The sequence below is a fragment of the Alosa alosa genome, chromosome 15 (assembly GCF_017589495.1).
Source record: "Alosa alosa isolate M-15738 ecotype Scorff River chromosome 15, AALO_Geno_1.1, whole genome shotgun sequence".
NCBI lineage: Eukaryota > Metazoa > Chordata > Actinopteri > Clupeiformes > Clupeidae > Alosa > Alosa alosa.
The window spans coordinates 14,507,490-14,524,571 of record NC_063203.1 but is presented as its reverse complement, the minus strand read 5'-3'; the positions used below and the strand labels follow the sequence as shown (position 1 = coordinate 14,524,571).

Sequence of the window (17,082 nt, the reverse complement as noted above, 5' to 3'; positions counted from 1 at the left end):
GCGATATTTCGAGAAATTACGGATTATTGGCAGCGCAGATCCATATGAGTTGGGTGAGGGAGACGAAGTACCAAGTTCAACCACAAGCGCCCCTCTTCCTCTGATAACTTCTGGCATTATTGTCCCTTTTCCCTGGTTTTTTTTTAAAAACGTTTGGAAGTCGATACCTACACCAGATGTTTTTCTCAGTCTGACCTATTGGTACAACCTAAAACACGGCAATAATTAACCATTTTCCTTGACAATGTTAGGGATTTACTTCAGTGCCTAATGCTTTCTAATGAGGCGAGTATCTCCAATATGGCGATGTCCAGATCTGATGACACGCCGTGCAAACCCCTAATGTTAAGGTAAAGTATAGAGGCAAGTAAACCTAATGAAAAACAGTAGTTTTACCGTTAGGTAGTCTAACGATAATCATTTCAGAGGTTTTCGATGGATTGACCGTAGGTCAGAAAAGTGGAAAGAAGATTAGCCTCAAGGCTATAACTTTTTTGTTTTGTTTTACCATGACTGTTTTTGAAGATGATCATGTGTGGTAGTTTCAACATTAACGACTTGATATCACTTTGATGATATATTAATAATAATACGTAAATAAATGTTTAACTTTGATGACTTTGAAGGCGAAGGAAGTGTGAGAAGAATTATCATATGAGTTACAAGATTCAGTTCGATGGCTAACGTCACGAAGTTAAGTGCGAGTCTGCGCAGTACTGGGGGGACCAACTGAAAAATGACTCAGTACCCTCCCATTGAGAACGACGGAGTCTGTTCGTCCATTTCTTTTACTGTCTATGTCAAAAGTCCGTAAGCATTGCAAATCAGTTTCACAAGCTCGCACTTTCAATGTTGCGCAGGAAATCATCGCATAGCGTCGCGTAGGAGATTCACACATGTACAAAGTATTTGTGCAGGTACATATTTTTTACACACGTGTACAAAATATTTTTACAGATCCGCATTTCCCCCCCACATATGTACAAAACATTTCTACAATACACATTTCTTTCACACATGTACAAAACATTTCTACAGGTACGAAATGTCTTTGCACATACAGAACTTATTTTGCACAGCTGCAAAACTTTATTACACAAGCTCTCAATATTAAAGACCCTATTTTGACTCCATAGAAAGAGGGGGCAGAGAAAATACACATCGCTGAGTATTATATTTTTTGAGTCACTTATTTGTTCTAAAAAGCCTTTCAAATGCGTCAATGACGTCATTCATTAGCAGAAAGCTAGTGAGTTGTGGGCAACAACGACCCAACCTGTAAGAAATCGAAAGGACGTAAGTACTCGTTCATTCAACTTTTGACCTATAATCCATATTGATTTTGCAGAAACCACAATCCAATCTTCAATTTTTCAACGACAAACAGGTGAAAGAGACACATTTAGCCGTCTAGCTCCATAGTCCCCCATTGTTTTTGCACTTATTCGTGATCGCCCCTAGCGGAACTGCAGCAGATTCCAGGTACAATGGAGTTAATAGGGAGTGATCCAGCTCTCCGTAAACGGGCTCTGCTAGTGTGTAGGCCAATCGGCCCACCATTTTTTTCTACTTCGCCACCTACAGATGTTTTACCGGTATGATATTTTGAAACGCCATGTTATTTCCCATAGACATTCGACGCCCGGAAGTTGGATGGATACGGAAGTTACGGAGGCGGGACAACCTTTCATGAATGTGAGAGGGAGTTAAGTCATTGAGAGACGAATGACCGCGTCGCAGGAAGTGCATCATAACAAAGGGACGCCAGACCCTCTTGTAACAGCTGTACTCGGTGATACTGCAGACTCGTAAAAGTAGTTAGAAAATAAGGCAGAAAAACGACAAGTTTCCTCATGCTGCTTCCTTATGTTGGAATGTGCAAAAATGTACAAACAATCAAGAGGATGCCTTCTTATATGTGATTTCTGCTAGTGATACTGCAAACGTGTTGATAGCCTATTGTAGATTTTTATGCTGCAGCCTAGTGTAAAGCATGTCACACAGTAGCCTAGCCTACAGAAAACACTTAATTGATGTGATATAATGATAACTTGTATGCCTACAATGGTTTATTAAACATCATAGTCATTTATTTAGTCAGTCATCATGTTCATGTTAATAAATAGGAAGGACACCTAAACGATAGCCATAAACCAAAATTTCGCGCAATATCTGCCGTGAGTCCTTATGCGTGAGTCACGAGCTCCTCCCAGCTGACTCTGGCAGATCACGTGGACAGTCAGTCGCGATCGATTATTTAATAAATAAATGTGACTTACGAATAATAATAAAAAGCTTCTACCTAATGTGACTATTTTTTCCATGAACTGTAAAAGAAAACACGTTTTTTCCAGCTGTATTCTCCATAAAGAGTAAAGTAAATTATGCACTTATTTCCGGAATTTACGTCACTTCCTGGACTCGTCTGAGGCTGGTCTAATGGGTCTGAGGTCTCTCAATGACTTAACCCCTACTGATAAATGTGGAAGACAGAACGACGAGAACTTGTCAAAATAAAAGTCGCAAAGCAGTATTGCCGTTTTTGGTCCAAACCTCTTGATCACATCACATCTGAGTCAATGGGCTATTCCAGTGCCAAAAAGACAGAACATGGTCAAGCAAATAATTTTTGTTTCATAAAAATGTATTTGTTCATTGATGTAACCTTTGCAGATGATTTCTCATCTTTTGCTACTGGGAATGTCCAACCGTTCCAGGTTACACAAATAAAGCTGAATGTAGGCTAGTTTACCTCCCAGTGTTAAACTCAGTGATTACAAATACTTCACAACTTGTATAGTAAAGTGACATTCAATGTAGACTTCATAAGGTATCCACGAAATATTTACAAAGGCTGGAGAGATCAAATTAATGTTATCCAGGTTACACAAATAAGATGTTGGACTTTTATTTTGACATATTGTCGTCGTTCTGTCTTCCATATTCATTAAAGGTTTTCTATGAATGTTGAGTCATGTCTCATGAAACAGTCATGAATGCTTTATGTGCAGTTTATGACAGCTGCTATGAATGTGTTATGAACTCAGTCGTCAAGTAAAGTGTTACCATATTCATGTCCTAAATGTGAGAATTGTGCGTGGTTAATTTTGAAAACTGTGTGTTCCAACCTTTCAAAAGAAAACCACTCTTGCAATTTAAATACTCAATTTCTCACAGCAAAAGGGACAAAGTACTCCTGAACAGCAAAACCTACAAAACCAAACATGGCACGAGAAGAGGCGTACTGCAAACTTATGCATGGAATTCAGCAGCTGAATTTCGAGGAGGAGCACATTCCCAGTGACCTGGTCCTGATTGGTGACCATGCCTTCCCACTGGCCATGAACCCCAGAGGTCAGGTGTTAATGGCTGCCTCAAGCTATGGCAAAGGTCGCATGGTGGTTCTCGGACATGAGAAACACCTCACTGACTTCACTAGCATAGTGGAAAATGCCGTGTCTTGGCTAATGCAATCGCCTGGCAAAGATACTGTGGGTATCCATCCTTCTTGCAAGGCTGTTGTGGAAAATCTGTCCTACTCCAGCATCAAGGCAGAGGTCTGTGAGCTCAAAGATGGTCTCGACGTGTATGTCACCGATGCTTACAGTGTAAACACGCATGTTAAGGAGCTGGTGAGTTTCCTCAAGGCAGGGGGAGGACTGCTTGTGGCCGGCCAAGCTTGGAGCTGGGCAGAAAAAAATCCTACAAAAAACACACTGCTGGATTTCCCAGGGAACAAGGTGTGCAGTGTAGCAGGGATCTACTTTTCAGAACATTACGGAGAGCTTGGAGTGCTCCCTGTGCCCCCTCAGATACCATATAGTTGGCTGTCTGTTTCGTAAGTATTGTAAACATAAACAGAAAAAAAATGATGTCAGATCATTTTAAATGTAAATTTTACCTAATAAATGACAAAAGAAAGTGTGCACACACATCCAAAACAGATCAGGTGCCAGACAGAGTGTCTTCCTCAGGCCTGAGGTCTGAGGAAGATCCTGAGAGATTTTTTAAAAGATTTTTATAAAAGAGAAAATTAAAGAATATATTTTGTGAAGCCACAGTGTGCAAAGCTTCCTTTTTGTTTTACCTAGTGAAAGAAAGACACCTTAGCGAAAGCCTTTTGCTCGGTACATGTACTAAGTCTTATGATTTCAGAATACTTATCACCCATCTTTTTCAGAATTGGAAAGAATTTCAAAGATGACCTTGAGTTCCTCCTGAATGGCGTGCCAGAGTTTGACATCCAGGGTGGTGCAGTAGCTTCAGAGGTCCTGGTCCACGGACCCCTCGCTTTCCCAATTGGCACCACACCTGATGGCAGGGCCTTCCTCGCTGGAGCTTATTATGGTCAGGGCCGAATCATCGTGACCACCCACGAGGGCTTCATGATGCGTGAGAGCCTATCCAAAATTTTCAGCAACGCTCTTTGCTGGTTGGACGAAGGGCGCAATGGGGCAGTGGGTATCGCACCCCCGGTGCAATCCGCAATGTCTGTTCTGTCCAATTCTGGACTACAGTGTAAGGTGACTGACTTCAAAGAGGACCTCAGTGTCTACGTCTGCAACTCGTACAGTGATGCTCACTGTGAGGAGATCCAGGAATTTGTTGCTGAAGGCGGTGGGCTCCTTATTGGGGGACATGCCTGGTACTGGGCTCAAAGCCATCCTGGCAGAAATGCTATGACCGAGTACCCCGGCAATCACATCCTTAATAAGATGGGGCTCTGCATTTTGGGGGACACCCTTAGCTCAGGGCTCTACAAGGTGCCTGATCTGGAGAAGGCTTGCTCAGACGCGTATCACTTCAGGGGCTTGCTCCGGCGCTTTGCCAGTCACGTGACCGAAGGCCACAACCTCACAGACCACGATCAAGGCTGTCTGAAGAAGCTTGGGTCTGACTGTGCTCATTACCTTGCTATGGAGGCCCACCACTGTGCAGCTTATACGTCAATGGTGTCGATGCTGACTGACATGGTAAAGAAGGCAGGCGTCCCGCAAGTGTGTAACAACTGCCCTGTAAAAAGCACCAAGGACCATCTGCTTCTCAATGTGAGTGCCCAGGTCTACAAGGTGTGCCAGGACCCTGATACCCTTCTGCCCTACATAATCAAGAACCAGCCTACAATGCCACTTGTCAGTAACACAAGGGTCCGCATCAGTGCGAACTCTGAAGGTGAGTCCAGTACTGGTTCTTTAGTGTTCAAAAACAAACCAGGAGTTCTTAGTTTTTCTCAGTTGCTTTGGAGCATTTCTCAAATCATCTTTAACGTTTTCACAACAGTAATGGATTTCTGAACATTTTGTGCAAGCCGCACCACATAGTGGAATACCTGCAGAAGCATGTAACTTGCTCATAATCATCTTGTCTCAAAAACAAATATTTATGCAAATCAACGTCAGTGCCATCAGAATGAAAAGTTCTTGAGTCACTGTTATGAACAAGATAGTCAAAATGATTAGCCACATTTACTTATTCAACGCTTTTACAGTAATCTTCCTATTTACTTAAGCTTTTAATGTCCTTTTTGTCTGTGCTTACTTTGTTCCTACGTGGCTTGGGTGTGTGCTGCAGGTGGTGAGAAGTGGCTCAGCACCGGCCTGTACCTTTGCCCTGGAATGAAAACATATATGGCTATGCCACCAGAGATCGTGGGAATGGGTTGGAGAGTGAGTTCACCACCATGTCTTTTCACCTCTGTTTGCCTATATGCATAATATAATGTTGTTTATGGTTTGTCACCCGAGACTGAAGAAAGTTTGAATGACTTCTGAGAAAGGCTTGATTGAAAATCAAATAACCACATTTTATACACTTATGAATTGATTAATATTGATGATAGCTGACATAACTTATCTATCCACTTATATATTGACAATAACATATATTCCTCCCTCAGGTCCAGATTGGCTGTCAGACTGATAATATTGGCAGTTCTGATGAGCTGAAACGAGCCCCTTTGGTGTGTGAGCGCTTTCCTGTCGATGAAGAGATGATGCTGGTGTGGAACCTATGGGGGGGCCTCATCTACCTGATCGCCCCAAACCATGCCAGCGTGGAGGGGGCAGATGTAGTGGTGCAGATGGCTGTTCAAGCACCTTACTATAAATCTGGTGAGAAAGACAAATATTGTTTTTTAAAGACAGAAAATCACAAAATCACACTGGAATTAGTAGTATGTTTGATTTTGAGACATCTTTGCAGCTGATTCAAGAATGACTTATTTTGTCAAAAATTGTCGATGTCGATGGTCATGGCCTTTATAGACCATAAATGTTTTTTCCTATTATTTCAAGGAATTGAGAAGTGTTTGTTTCAATTCAGTACAGTGCAATATGGCATGAGTGAGGGTGGGGTTGGTAGCTTGCTAAAAAGGCTTTACCAGAGGAAAGGTGAGAACGACAGCAGAAAACATTTTTCTACTTTCAGTCTCTTTTCAATCCTCCTCCACCACCATCAACTATTTCACTGTCTGCACAGCTTCACAGTTTATCCTATACAATAATATAAGGTGTCAAATTAGTTGTACACTTTTAATGACATTCTTTATTTCTTCACATGTTACACCACATCAACACCAGTTTACCAGTGACTAAGCTGCATAATACTACAGTTAACACTGTTAATAATAATAATAATAATAATGCATTTTATTTATGGGCACCTTTCTTAACACTCAAGGTCACCTTACAAAACCAACAATAAAACACTCAGTCCATCAAACAAGCAATCAGAAAAACAGGCAATGAAATAACATAATAATACTAATTATACTACACAATAATACTATTAATAATAATTGCGGTTCCTTTGATCCTCATCTTAGGGGAGACGACAGTAGAACAGTGGGTGAATGGGATCCGGAATGCACCTGCTCCTTGGGCTGAGCTGGAGTTTGAGAACATCATCCTGACCCTTCACTCAGACTTCATCCGAGGTCTGGACCGGCCAGACGAAGTGGCGACATTGTGGGATGACATCATGAGGGGAGTGGCAGACCTTGCCGCGAAGCCTGCCAAGTTCCCCCGCAAAGAACGATTTGTGGCCGACGTCCAGATCTCTCACGGTCAGTTTAGTTATATGGTTGGTGTTTGAAAGATCTTACATGTGACATTTTTTAAGATATAATTTCAGTTTACCATTATATATGATCTCTATGGGTATTGTGTCAGATATATGGCTCAGTATAATTGCATACTGCCCTCTGCTGTCTACTATGATGTACTGCAGAAACACTTTCTTCATATGAATTCTGTAGCTTACCTGATGTTTTTGTTATCATATCTGACAACTAAGTGTGACAGAGGAGATACTAAATTGTTCCCAAAAATGTATTTTTTCATCCTCAAGTTTGTGCATGCTTTACTTGCATGAAGATTAGCATTCCATATTTCCTATATGGGTAGAGAGGACTTTAGTTGCTACAGTCTGATATCTGAACATAGTAAAACTATGTTAAACTTTAGCTAAATGATAGTCATTCCTTTAATTAACTATTTAAGTCACTATTGCCTTTTAATTAAATACTATATAGGCACTTGACTGTTCAACATCTGTAAGTTACGCAGGCTTGCCTTCCACAAGATAAACTTTTGACCATATTTTTCAGTGTAGAAAGATGCATAAGTGGATTAAAATTGTCTTTTATTCTATTTTACTTCCGTGCCTTTATTTGAGACCTTCTGTTTCTCTGAAAGGCTTTATGCACGCCGGGTACCCGGTCATGATGCACTCCTCATCAGCCGCAGAGCTGGTGAACCCCAACCAGGCCCGAACATCAGGTTTGTGGGGCGCCATCCACGAGCTGGGCCACAATCAGCAGCGAGGGGTCTGGGAGTTTCCCCCGAACACCACAGAATGCACCTGCAACCTGTGGTCCGTCTACGTGCATGAAACAGTGCTGGGCCTGGACCGGGCCAAAGCCCACCAGAACATGAGTAGTGAGAATAGACAATGTCGTGCAAAGAACTACGCCGAGGGGGGCCGCAACCTGAACGAGTGGAGCATGTGGGTGGCCCTAGAGACCTATATGCAGGTGAGCAAAAGCATCTGGTCAACAACTCAACAGTGTGGGGGGTTGACATACAGTGTGGGATATTTACTCTTTATGAGGACATGCACTGATTAAGTATTCTTCTTTGCAGAAATAACTGACTGACTAATCATTTCTATTGTGGTGTGGAACTGTACATAGTAAATTGTGTCCATGGTACTGACAGTGTACAGACTGTTACTTATTAAAATTACTAAAGTTGTAGCCATGAGTGTAGCATTCACTGGTATAATCCACTTAAAGGTCCTGTCCGTAATTCCTATACATTTTGGTCAAACTTAGCTGTCTGGTCTGTGTGTGTATTCAAAACTCCAGTGCTTGAACACCTGCCCTTAAATGGTAAACAAGTGGCTGGTACTGAGTCCAGTAGCCCTTTGCAGAAGTATAGAAAAGATGGGTGCAACTTCATAGAGGAACTGTGGTCTGGAGCCTAAGTATAATTTTTGAAACAATTTCCTTCACCAGCTTCAAGACACTTTTGGCTGGGACGCCTTTAAGAAGGTCTTCACTGCCTACCATACCATGGAGGGAGTACCTAATGACAACAAAGGCAAGATGAATACGTATGCTGAGACCTTCTCCAAAGTAGTGAACAAGAACCTGGCATCTTTCTTCAAGGCCTGGGGCTGGCCAATAGAGTCCGCCACTGAGGAGAAGCTCTCAGGTCTGCCTGACTGGAGTGATCATCCAATGGCCCAGTACGCCTAAAAGAGAACGCTGCTAGATTATCATAGCTTGCTTAGGATTATTATTAGTGAATGATATGATATGAGTCTAACTAATAATATTTATTTTATAGTAAAGGAAATCAATGGAAATCATGGAAGATGAATAGTGTATGACATGACATAATATATATTTTACAATCAAGGAAATGAAGAAAGATTTAATTAGATGGAAGCCTCATAGTCGTCCTCTTCTGACTCGATCTAAACTGTATACTATATTCTTACTACACAGTACACATTCATTATTTTCAGATATATGTAATGATCAAACTAAGGGTCAGTGTACAACTGTTTGGTAATAGATTTATGACAACAGTTCTGTCTTATTTAATGTATACCCCAGGGCATATGAATAGCAGTAGAGTTTCCTTTTTACACTAATTATTATGCTCATTATGCTTATGCCAGTTGTATCTCAGAGCTCTCTAATATTTCATGGTTGCAGCTTTGCTCATTGGATGATTTTTTTTCTTCTTTATATATTTCTGATGGAATCTCATGTTCATAAATATGCATTAAAAACTTAAATAAAGGTTCATTAAATTAAAGGTGTCACAACTCTGTTCAGAAGCATGGCTTTTCTACTTTTGAGAGATACTAATATAGTTCACACATTAAAGTGTGTTACAAAAAGTTATACATTAAATGTATGAGATTGTAGGATATCAGAGAGCATTCATATTTACTATATACTTACAATAGTCCTACTGTTTGTACTGCAGTTGGTTAGCAGACCATGTCGTTCATTGTCATACAATGGGAAAAAAGTACTTTAAAAAAAAAAAAAACTAATAGAAATGACAAAATTCTTCTTGACAGATTACATATGATAACTGGTTCAACCCTTTTGCATGTAATGACTCCAGCCATGAACTAATTCCTTGTTGTGTTGGGGAAATTTACTATTCAACAAAGACCCTGTGTAATGCATTTTGACCAATACAACATCAGCAATTGATCATGTAAAAAACAGCAGAAGTTGGTTGGCAATGGGAAATTGCAACAAACAAAGTTGCTAACTTAGTTAGAAACCATGGTTTTGGGAAACACGCCCCTGGTAAGTTCACTAAATTCACCCGACAGTACCCAAATTCACCCACATTTGGCAGGTGCTAATTTCCATCCCTACACACACACTTAGAGCTGTGAGCAGCCATTGCTGTGCTGTCCTTACAATTCTTAATTTATCCCATTGATTTTATTGATCTTATTTAAAAAATCTCCTTCCTGTATCAATAATAACATCCACACACACACACACACACAGATAGACACACACACAAACAGACACACACAAACAAACACACACACACACACACATTACCCCCGTTTTTTGATTGTCGGTGCCGTTAAAGTAGAAATATATCAGTAAGAAGCACTAAGCTAACGCACGGTTCAGATGCCGCGACTCAAAAAATCCAGTGGAAACTTGATGGCAGAAGTGTGTAGGCCAATCGGCCCACCAGCTTTTTCTACTTTGTCACTTACAGAGTTTGACAGGTACGATCTTTCAAAACGCCATGTTATTTCCCATAGACATTTGACGACCGGAAGTTGGATGGATACGGAAGTTACGGAGGCGGGACTTATTCTGGAGAGGTCTATGGGTGTTCAAAATTCGTTAAGGTCACGTGGTTCATGTAAACTTCAAAAAGTTCCCGGAAGTGATTGACAATAGACCTCTCCAGAATAAGTCCCGCCTCCTAACTTCCATATCCATCCAACTTTCGGTCTACCTACAGATGTTTTACCCGTATGATATTTCGAAATGCCATGTTATTTCCCATAGACAATCAACGCCCGGAAGTTGGATGGATACGGAAGTTACGGAGGCGGGACTTATTCTGGAGAGGTCTATAACACAGTGTAATTATTGTGTAAACTGTGTAGTTATCCTACCATTACAACAATATTAAATTAAATTCCAGACCGTATGCTAAATATCGGAAGGTGACCTTTTTTCTCCCTTTTAGCCAATGTGCACTTAATATTAATTTCTGTACAAAACCAAGACGGGAGAAAGAAAACGCAATAGCACCCACCCCATAAGTGTAGCCTAGGCCTATCTAAATTATCGTTATAAAAAAATGACCTACGTGACTCAAGAACTGTAAACAGTGTTTTTGAGACTGCGTGTAGCCTACAAAAGTGCATGGAGATTTTAATTTTGCAACGAGAAACTGTAACACAGCTAGTCTAAGTCTAACATGAACTTGTTTGAGTTTTCTCCCCAACGTTTTCTCTGGTAGTTCTTCACTGATCTGAGATAATGAGCGAACTACCTTAAGTAGCTATCGTCTCGGAGAATAAAAAAAAAGTTTAAAAGTTTCTAACATCTCTCCAGTGTAATGGTGGGCATGTTAAGTTAACCGTAGCATTACATACACAGTAACCCCATGGTAATGCGATGCGAGTGATCATAATAACATATAAAACGTGATATAGTCCTTGATAAATAACAATAAACAACAGCATTTTGTCACCGTTTGTCATTCACCGCGCTGTGACAGCATTAAGATGCTAGGCTAAAGAGCTTGAGATTCAGAGAACCTGCATGGTTGTGCTCATCCTGTCAGAAAATAGCAATTTGATCAGTGATTATGCATATCAGCGCAAGCTTGGTTTGAAACTGGTTTCTAGGGATGGGGTTACACGATCCTTCACTGGGCTAGTGTCTGCTGTGTTAATATGACCGTGCTGATGCTAACAGCTGCAGCTCCCTCAAATCTATATAGGTTCTAATGCATATTAGGCTAGCTTTTGCCAATGAAAATGAATGCAACATATAAAAAAAAAACAGTAGGCTACTGCTCCTAACTGAAGAAACGTTTGCGTTACTGTAAGGAAATTCATCATTGTATAACCATTGTGTAAGCAGAAATATTGTTGTGCTGAGTTCTAAGAACAGAGAGTACAAGTTAGGTGTGCACCCAGACAGACAGGAACTGCACCCTGTCTGTGTGTGTGTGTGGGTGACATAATGTATGTCACAATAAAGTCGCTATGTCTTGCTTCCTATTTTCTGTGTGCATCTGTACAATAAAAGACACAGCTTTTGGGCTGCAGAGTCAGAGACTGATGGTGTGAGGAATTCTTCCTTACATTAGCAGGCTCTCCTCTTGGTACCAGAGTTTGTGGGCAAAGCCATACTACGTGTTGTGGTTCTTGTATATATGTTGGGGTTAAATTCCCTGACAGTTACCAACAATGTTACAACAAACTCAGCTTCACTGCTGCAAACAAAGTTGGCTATATGCTTCGCCATATAACGAACCAGCTAGCCTTGATAACAAAATCTTTACCTTTTGTTTAGTCCACCGAAAGTTATCCACATATCAAACGATTAAATACACAGTTATGGAGGAATTGTTTTGGGGAAGCAGTTGCACTATATCCCACTTTTGCTGCCTTTAAGCCACTTAAATCCATAGCCTAGATGAGCATGGCCTACAACTTGACGTGATGGTGAAGCTGAATGCCCAAGTCAAGTCAAGTCAAGTCAAGTCAAGTCAAGTTTATTTATATAGCACATTTCATACACAGAGGTCATTCAATGTGATTCATTCAATAAATCGTTTATTATACAAGGATACAAGGAAGTTTATTGTCACATGCATATAGTTACTGGAAGTAAGAAATGCACTGAAATTATGTCTGATGTCAGCCTGCCTATTTGTGCATTTATGGGGGGGGGTGTGTTGGGGGGATGACAGGGGAGATGGGATAGTGTGCTGTGTATGTGGGGAGAGGGCAGTGTGCAATATGTGTGTTGGAGAAGCTTCCTCATGAGACAATGTGCTGTGTATGGGGGGGCGGGGGGGCAGTGTGCTGTAAGTATGTTGGGGATGTGTGTTGGAGAAGCTTCCTGATGAAACTAGACTGCATTTCCGGCGGGAACTGCGAAAGTGTGCTTGCCCTGGTCTGGTCACCAACGTGAGCAGACAGTGACATACGCTATGCTGAACCTGGCTTGATCCAAGCATTCTAACAGTGCCTTTCAGTGTTGGAGCAGTGGCAATACCTCAAAAGCTCTATTCAACTATTGCCTTGCGGGGTGAATGCAGTTCGTTGGATTTTACCTGTGGCCTGCCTTCGAATTTAGCTTCTATGACTAAAATCAAATCAATAAAATAAAACAGCAGTGATTGGCTGCAAAAATAAATAATGTCACGCGTCTTGCACCTCTGAAACTGGGCTATCAGGTAACCTAGAGAAAATTTTGAAATTATGAAATATGACTAAGGCATTAAAATGCTGCTTGTTTGTCAGGATACTTTTTCACTGATTTATTTTAAAAATATGAGCTATGAGTGTGAATGTTATATATTCCATCCCCTAATTCTGTTTTACTGGTTTATTTGACAAATAATCTATATAGATTTGCTCTATAAAGACCTTATGTCTGTTTGGGATTGTTTTGAGAGCCTATTGATGTATCTCAGAATAAAGGAATGTCCACAACATTAGTGATGTTTTTTGTGTGTGTGTGAATGTATTTTACTTAACTCATTGAATGTAGCTGGATACTCATGAACGCATGTCTCTAATAGCCACAATAGGAGTAATTTTAGCAACACCGTATTTTGTGTGGCATATAACGACCCAGTGGATCATGAAAATGTGCCAAAATTCACATTCCTTGCTTGTTGTTGGTACATTAATCCCATTGATTGCCACTTATCTGAGATGTAAGAGTTCAGTATAGGTTTAAGGTCTGGGGCAGGGATTTGACATTCTGTGACTTCTTCATTGAGGGCTTGCTTAGCAGCACTGTCCGCTTTCTCATTTCCCCTCAGACCAACATGGCCTGGGACCCAGCAAAAAACTACACTCAAGTTCTGGTTCTTTAGACGTTCTAGTTGATCAAGCTCAGCTTTGGTTGTACTTTTTGCGTGACATTAAAGCCTACTGGAAATATTTTTAATTGCAATTTAATTGAATGCAATTTACTTTTACGATTAAATCAAATTAATTTATCCCTCTCACCCATAGTTTTCTATTTATTTACAAATGTACATAGGCCTACTGTAATTACATTTATACATAGTTATTCTACTGATCTTTATACTATTCATCCTGCACATAGACTTATTCTTACTACTCTTATAATGTTGTTTCTGCACTACAATGACACTGTTTCCACACTGCACATAGCTGTATGTTATGTACATATCCGTTATATATTTGTCATATTGAATATCCATATTTATTCTGTTTTATTATATTCTGTTAATACACTGCATATATCTATATTATTATTTCTATTATAATGTTACTACTACATACATTATTCTACTTATTGTACGAGATAACTGCTAATACACTGCACATATTTATATTTAATTCATATTACTCTAAACCATCTTCTGTAAATCAACTGTATACTACTGTCTACATTGCACTATATTTCTTGACCTGTCTCTGTATATTTCATCACCTTTCTATACTTTGCATCACATTGTATGCATACTGTAGCTACATGAATCACAGCTAAGATCCTTGGTTGCTATGAAGGCCAGTCGTCCTAAATGGATGGTTACTATGGCCAAAGGCCAGTTATCTCTGCCGTTGTCAAGCGGGCATATCCTAACTTTATCTTATTTTAAACATCTCTATTTTACTTAGCCTACTTCCATACAGTGACTCCTATTAAGAAGTGGCCACTTCATTCGCGCTTACCGTGATTCACGCAGCAACATTATTAAATGAATCTGTCACCATATGCCTATGCCAACGTTTGCAAAGAGGAGAATCTTTTAATTTGATTCACAATGAAACGTTACATTTAATGTACATGTAAACAATGAGTAGGCTAGTTTTGGTTGTTGTTGGTGGTGTTACTGCATCCCTTAGTTATGCCTACAATGCAAAATTGTTCCCTCGTGATTGTTAGATACATTTCAAAACATTGCGACGTGAAATGCCACCACAAACTGTTTGTGAATCGGTCTTATTAGGAGTCCTCGCTTAAGCTGTCACAGACTCAGGTGCTACTTTTAGGGCTAAAATGCTTCCTGAATTACTCTAAATAAAAAAATAGGAGTCCTAAAGTTACGAGTGACGAAGTTACGAGTACAAGCATCTCATATCAAATGACCATGGCATTACGCTAAGCAACATAAATCTCATAACGTTACAGCAACATCTCCGCCCTATGACCTAGCTAGCTAGCTTCTAGCCACACAAGAAATGAATGATGTTAAAATCTCCGCTTAGCATTCTAATAACAGAAGGGGCACATTTATGTGGACCACTTACAACATGACTCATTATGTCTGTAACGTTAACTGTATAAAACAGTTAACGTTACAGGAAAAAAATAATTTGAATACCGTCAATGTGAAAACAACTCTATTATGTAAGCTATATATAGCTACTGTTCTCCTTGCAGTTTCAGTTCATACGTCCATCCTAACCCATGGCAGAGCAAGGATTTCATGATTGGGCAAGGCTGCCCAGAGACTTGTGGCTGCCCAGAGAGATTGTGCATACTTGGAAGGCATTGTGATACAAGTGCAGAGGTGAAAGGTGATAGTTATCAAATGCCTGTGGGTGGTTTGCCAAATGCTGGAAACTTTTGGAATATTTCTTTTTTTTTTTAGCTTATGCACCCTCACACTGGAGTCCCCAGTTCATATACAAAATTTGGTATCGCTATGTGACAGTGTTCCTGAGATATGGACGACTTCCTGTTTCGGAGCTTCGCCGCAGATTTCGTTTGGCTGTGACGGGCAAACGCTTTCGAAAATCAAAAATCCTTCCGGTAACTTTTGTGAGGCAGTGTACGGCAAGTATGGTGAAGGGACTTACTATTGCAAGCAGAGTACTGTTTGTATGATGTATGTGAGTGATGACAGTGAAGATGTGTGTGCAAGGGCGTAGGTTTGGTCTTACTGACAAGAGTCAGACTGTCAATAGACAATAGCCTCTTTCATTATTTATAGTACTCTAAAGTTAAACTAGCATCTCCGACTGGAGAGAAATATGTGCAGACGAAAACAATTGTTTAAACGTAAATAAATGTTTGACCACTAGATGCCAATTTTGTTTCTCAGATAACAGAAGCTAAGCATATCTTAAATTTTAAGTTTGCCCAGATTATATAGTCATAATATAATATAGTATATATATATAGTATTTTATTTATGTTACTGAGTATGGAAATGCACCATAGTTTAGGATTGAATATGTCTATGAATGTATGCGACTCTAAATTATATTTGTATTTGCTTAACTGTAATTGGAATTCTTTTGCTGTAAGATACCATTGCCTTCATGGCGATTTCCTTTGTTATTTCAGACTGTTGGCAATACAGAATATCACAATACAGAAGTGAATCTACTCCATCTCATTATATTGTACAGCAATGCTGCTGACTCCAACTGAATTGACAATTTGACATAGGCTAATAATTAGAACCTCACCTGAAGCCCTGATGCTGTTTCCTCAACCTGCCATCCATCTGTGGTGGTTTGATGCTGTCTTTCCTGCATACAAAGTGGTTAATTCATTTTGTAGCCTATCCTTTGGCTAGCGAGTTTAACCCTCCTACCATATTGTATATGATAGTGTTATTTGGATATTATTTATCAAATAATGATTCATTATATTTGAATAACCAACAGTGTTAACTTATTCACACTGCCAACACGTTTTTACAGCATGTGTCATAACAATGCAATGACAGTCCTTCAAACGAATTTGGGTCTCCCTTTTATTTCTCTGCATTGTGTAGGCTACACTCAGAAATACATAACATATACAGAATAGAAACGAAAAATGTCCAGATCCAATGTTTATTGTGACTTCCAAGATTCTAACTTAAGGTAGGATAATTAACATTCAGTGACTTGGTAATAACATCTATTGTGATAACGCGACTTCTATGATACCGTGCTGCACACCCCTAATCAATACTCCTGACCTTGGTTGAAAGATTACAGAAGCTAGGTTTATCTTTAACAATATCCTGGGTAACATATGCTATCACCAGTTAATACTATTTTTCCACATAATAGAATCTGCATAATTTGAAAGCCTGGTCACTACCACTGCTAGCTGTGTGGCTAGTTATTTTGCTTAGTTACACTCTGCTTTATGAAAAAGCTTCGTATAAAAAGCTTCCCTTTCTTCTTCTTGGGTGGCATAGATCTACACACCACAAAAAGGGGTTTGTATGTATGCTGAAGGGAAAAGGGAATATTAATGTTTCACTCTGGCCTTTTATGGGGTAGGCCTATGTATTGACAGACAGCCCTGGTAACTTACCGTTGTCGTTGACACACCCGCTCGCTTGACTACCA

At 40.0% G+C, this 17,082-nt stretch overlaps 1 protein-coding gene and 1 long non-coding RNA gene across 5 annotated transcripts in view; one reads left to right on the top strand and one right to left on the bottom strand.

Moving 5' to 3' along the window:
* LOC125308070 (TRPM8 channel-associated factor homolog) overlaps positions 1 to 9,326 on the top strand; it is an 18,063-nt gene extending 8,737 nt beyond the window's left edge. For all 4 annotated transcript variants that reach the window (XM_048264304.1, XM_048264308.1, XM_048264306.1 and 1 more), the window contains 7 exons: positions 3,178 to 3,838; positions 4,181 to 5,172; positions 5,572 to 5,666; positions 5,897 to 6,110; positions 6,824 to 7,063; positions 7,695 to 8,032; positions 8,516 to 9,326. In XM_048264304.1, coding sequence (XP_048120261.1) covers positions 3,225 to 3,838; positions 4,181 to 5,172; positions 5,572 to 5,666; positions 5,897 to 6,110; positions 6,824 to 7,063; positions 7,695 to 8,032; positions 8,516 to 8,758 — 2,736 coding nt within the window. In that variant the 5' untranslated portion in view covers positions 3,178 to 3,224 and the 3' untranslated portion in view covers positions 8,759 to 9,326. The remainder of the gene's footprint in view (positions 1 to 3,177; positions 3,839 to 4,180; positions 5,173 to 5,571; positions 5,667 to 5,896; positions 6,111 to 6,823; positions 7,064 to 7,694; positions 8,033 to 8,515) is intronic.
* LOC125308075 lies at positions 6,031 to 17,082 on the bottom strand. The gene is made up of 3 exons (XR_007195828.1): positions 17,048 to 17,082; positions 16,204 to 16,266; positions 6,031 to 6,107 (listed from the first exon to the last, which is right to left on the bottom strand). It is a non-coding gene; the product is annotated as an uncharacterized LOC125308075 (long non-coding RNA).